The sequence below is a fragment of the Pteropus vampyrus genome, unplaced genomic scaffold, assembly GCF_000151845.1.
Source record: "Pteropus vampyrus isolate Shadow unplaced genomic scaffold, Pvam_2.0 Scaffold121, whole genome shotgun sequence".
Classification (NCBI taxonomy): Eukaryota; Metazoa; Chordata; class Mammalia; order Chiroptera; family Pteropodidae; genus Pteropus; species Pteropus vampyrus.
Window position 1 is genome coordinate 3,223,609 of NW_011888902.1, and position 2,429 is coordinate 3,226,037.

General features: G+C 44.8%; 1 protein-coding gene across 1 annotated transcript in view; it reads right to left on the minus strand.

Annotated features, from left to right (window-relative positions):
* The window catches only part of RAB3GAP2 (RAB3 GTPase activating non-catalytic protein subunit 2), a gene marked incomplete at its 5' end in the record, with an annotated part of 74,017 nt that overhangs the window by 42,378 nt on the left and 29,210 nt on the right, over positions 1 to 2,429 (minus strand). Inside the window, 2 exons of the mRNA XM_023534153.1 lie at positions 1,862 to 1,963; positions 2,273 to 2,348. Coding sequence (XP_023389921.1) covers positions 1,862 to 1,963; positions 2,273 to 2,348 — 178 coding nt within the window. The remainder of the gene's footprint in view (positions 1 to 1,861; positions 1,964 to 2,272; positions 2,349 to 2,429) is intronic.

Genomic DNA, 2,429 nt, shown 5'->3' on the forward strand with positions numbered 1-2,429 from the left:
TCCCCTCTGTAGAATCTCCTCCTGTCACCCCTGCACTCACTGTCAGAGAAGTGAATTAGAGGAAACTTGCTCCCATGATCTTTAAGAAATCTTGGCGTACACTGAATAGAGATTTTTTGATATACAAATTGCTGTATTAGATCCAGAGATGCTTCTGTAGAAGACAGAATACCACCAAGACTTCCTTCTCTCTGTATTCCATAAGGATTATTTTTCGGCTAAAAGATTTTGACTCACAGAGCAAATAGTAAGCATTTAAAGATTATATTTTTCCGTAGGCTCTAAAATAAAGAGTATTATAGACATAACCAAGTTGACAGTGTTTACAGAACTTTCACCATCCAGATAATCTGCAGAAAAATGGAGAAAGGCTCTCGAGAAGCACCGTCAATGAACCATGATCTTCGTGGAGTTCCAACAGCAGCTTCTCCGCTTCCTTCGCCTCCTTTCTCTCCCATCGCCTTACGATGAGGATTTCTATTTCTACGACTTAAGTCTTCAGCCTTAGGTCTCGTTTTCCTATGTCCTTTACCTGGAAGAATTCGTTCATTACCTGTGACTTCGATCGCCTCCGTCAATCTATTGTCTTTGTGCCTACGTACTTCTGCTCCGTTACAGACGTACTGGCATTTCCATTTTCTTTCCCACCATTGCCCCAAACTCAGCATGTCCAAAACCAACTTCAATAACATTTAATCGGCGCCAAAGCAATCCCCTCTTCTGACTCCTGAGGCTGGATATCTGGGTGCCAACTCGTTTTTCTCTTTAATATTCTATATCTCCACATAAACGAGTCCTATCGACTGTTCCTTTAAAATGACTTTTGTACTTCCTGGTCCTTTCCCACTTCCCAGTCATTTTAGTCCTGGTTCCCAACCCTGGGCATCTATTACACACGACTTAAAAAGACACAGACAAACAGCCTCCCCAGTTCCAGGCGACTCCGACACGTCCTGAAGAGGCCTGTGGCATCTCTGACCATGTCGCTTCCTTCCCACAAATCTTCAGCAGCTTCGCTCACCTCCCGATCAATTCTGCATTTCATTTGGCTGAAAAATGTGGCCGCTCTGCCTAGTCAGCAGTTTCTCATGATTTTCTACCACAGGTTGCTTTGTTCTGTCGTAAACAGTCTTAACATTTGAATTGCCGTTCATTTTTCTCCTGATTACTTAAAATACTTTCCTCTTTTTTTTTCCCATTAACTAATTAAATTCTATACCCTTATTCAAGGCTTAATTCGAATCTCACCTCCTCAATGAAATTTTCTTTAATTTTCCTTGTTCTAATTGATCTCCCCGCTGCCCCGCAAAGTTGTACAGAATTTATTCTGACCATATAAATTAGCAATTAACTAGGTATTGCTTTATATTCCTAACTCTTTCATAGGTACTGATAGGTATTCGTCTAGTCTCTCTCTCTCTCACTAGATTAAGCTCCTTCTGTCCACCTGTCATGCAAGTCCCCACAGGCCCAAAATATATGCATCTGTTTACTTGAAATCTTTTAGAAGCAGGGCGGTATAAAGAAGGCAGGCATATTTGTATTTTGACACCTAAATCCAAATGAAAAAAGATACAAAGTTATGTAATATCACATTTTTGCCTTAAGTCACTATTAAATTCTAAAAATAAGAAACCTTTTGTTTTGGCTTCTAATAAAGTGTTTAATCTACTGTAGAACAAAACACGCAATATTTCATTACACAGGTGAAGCAAGACTGGTATGCTTTAGTCCGTTATAAATTGGTTCTCTCTCTAGAATATTCTAGCACGGCTGCCTGTGCAACAAGACCAAGATATCCACCCACGAAAGAGGAAGGAACTAGTTCAAAGCCGTGACTCTGGACACGGGCCGCCGTTACCTGCTCCGTCACGCCGGGATGTCGCGGGATTTCGTAGGTCCTGCACTTAAGCTGCAGCACGGGGTCTTCATTCAAAAGCTGCGCGAGCAGGAGGACACCACTCTAGGAGAAAGCACAGGGCGGCCCTGCTGTTTCCTCCCCGACACACCTGGACAGGTAGGGCCAGGCATGACTGTCACGGCAAGTTTTCCACGGACGCCAGGTACTCTCTGTTCGGAATACAGCTTCTCTTCTCGACAGCTTCTACCAGAACTTTCCACCACCACCCTCCCCTGTCTCAGCCTCCACCCCCGGAGAGTATCAACTACACGTGCCCAAGCAGCAGGCGATGAGTCACGAGTGGGCGTGATGGGGCTGCGTGACCGGGGGCCCCAGAGCCTGGTGTCCACTGACGGCCGAGCACGAGCTCACCTCCGTGTAGAAGCGCACATAGCCCGAGGTGAAGCCCACCACGATGCAGGTCCAGTCCGGGCGGCCGGTGGAACTTCTGTCACCGGAAAAAAAAATTTGTCCTCTGAATAGCTCGTCGATCAACGCAAACAAAACGAAGAACTCTTATTTCTCCTTA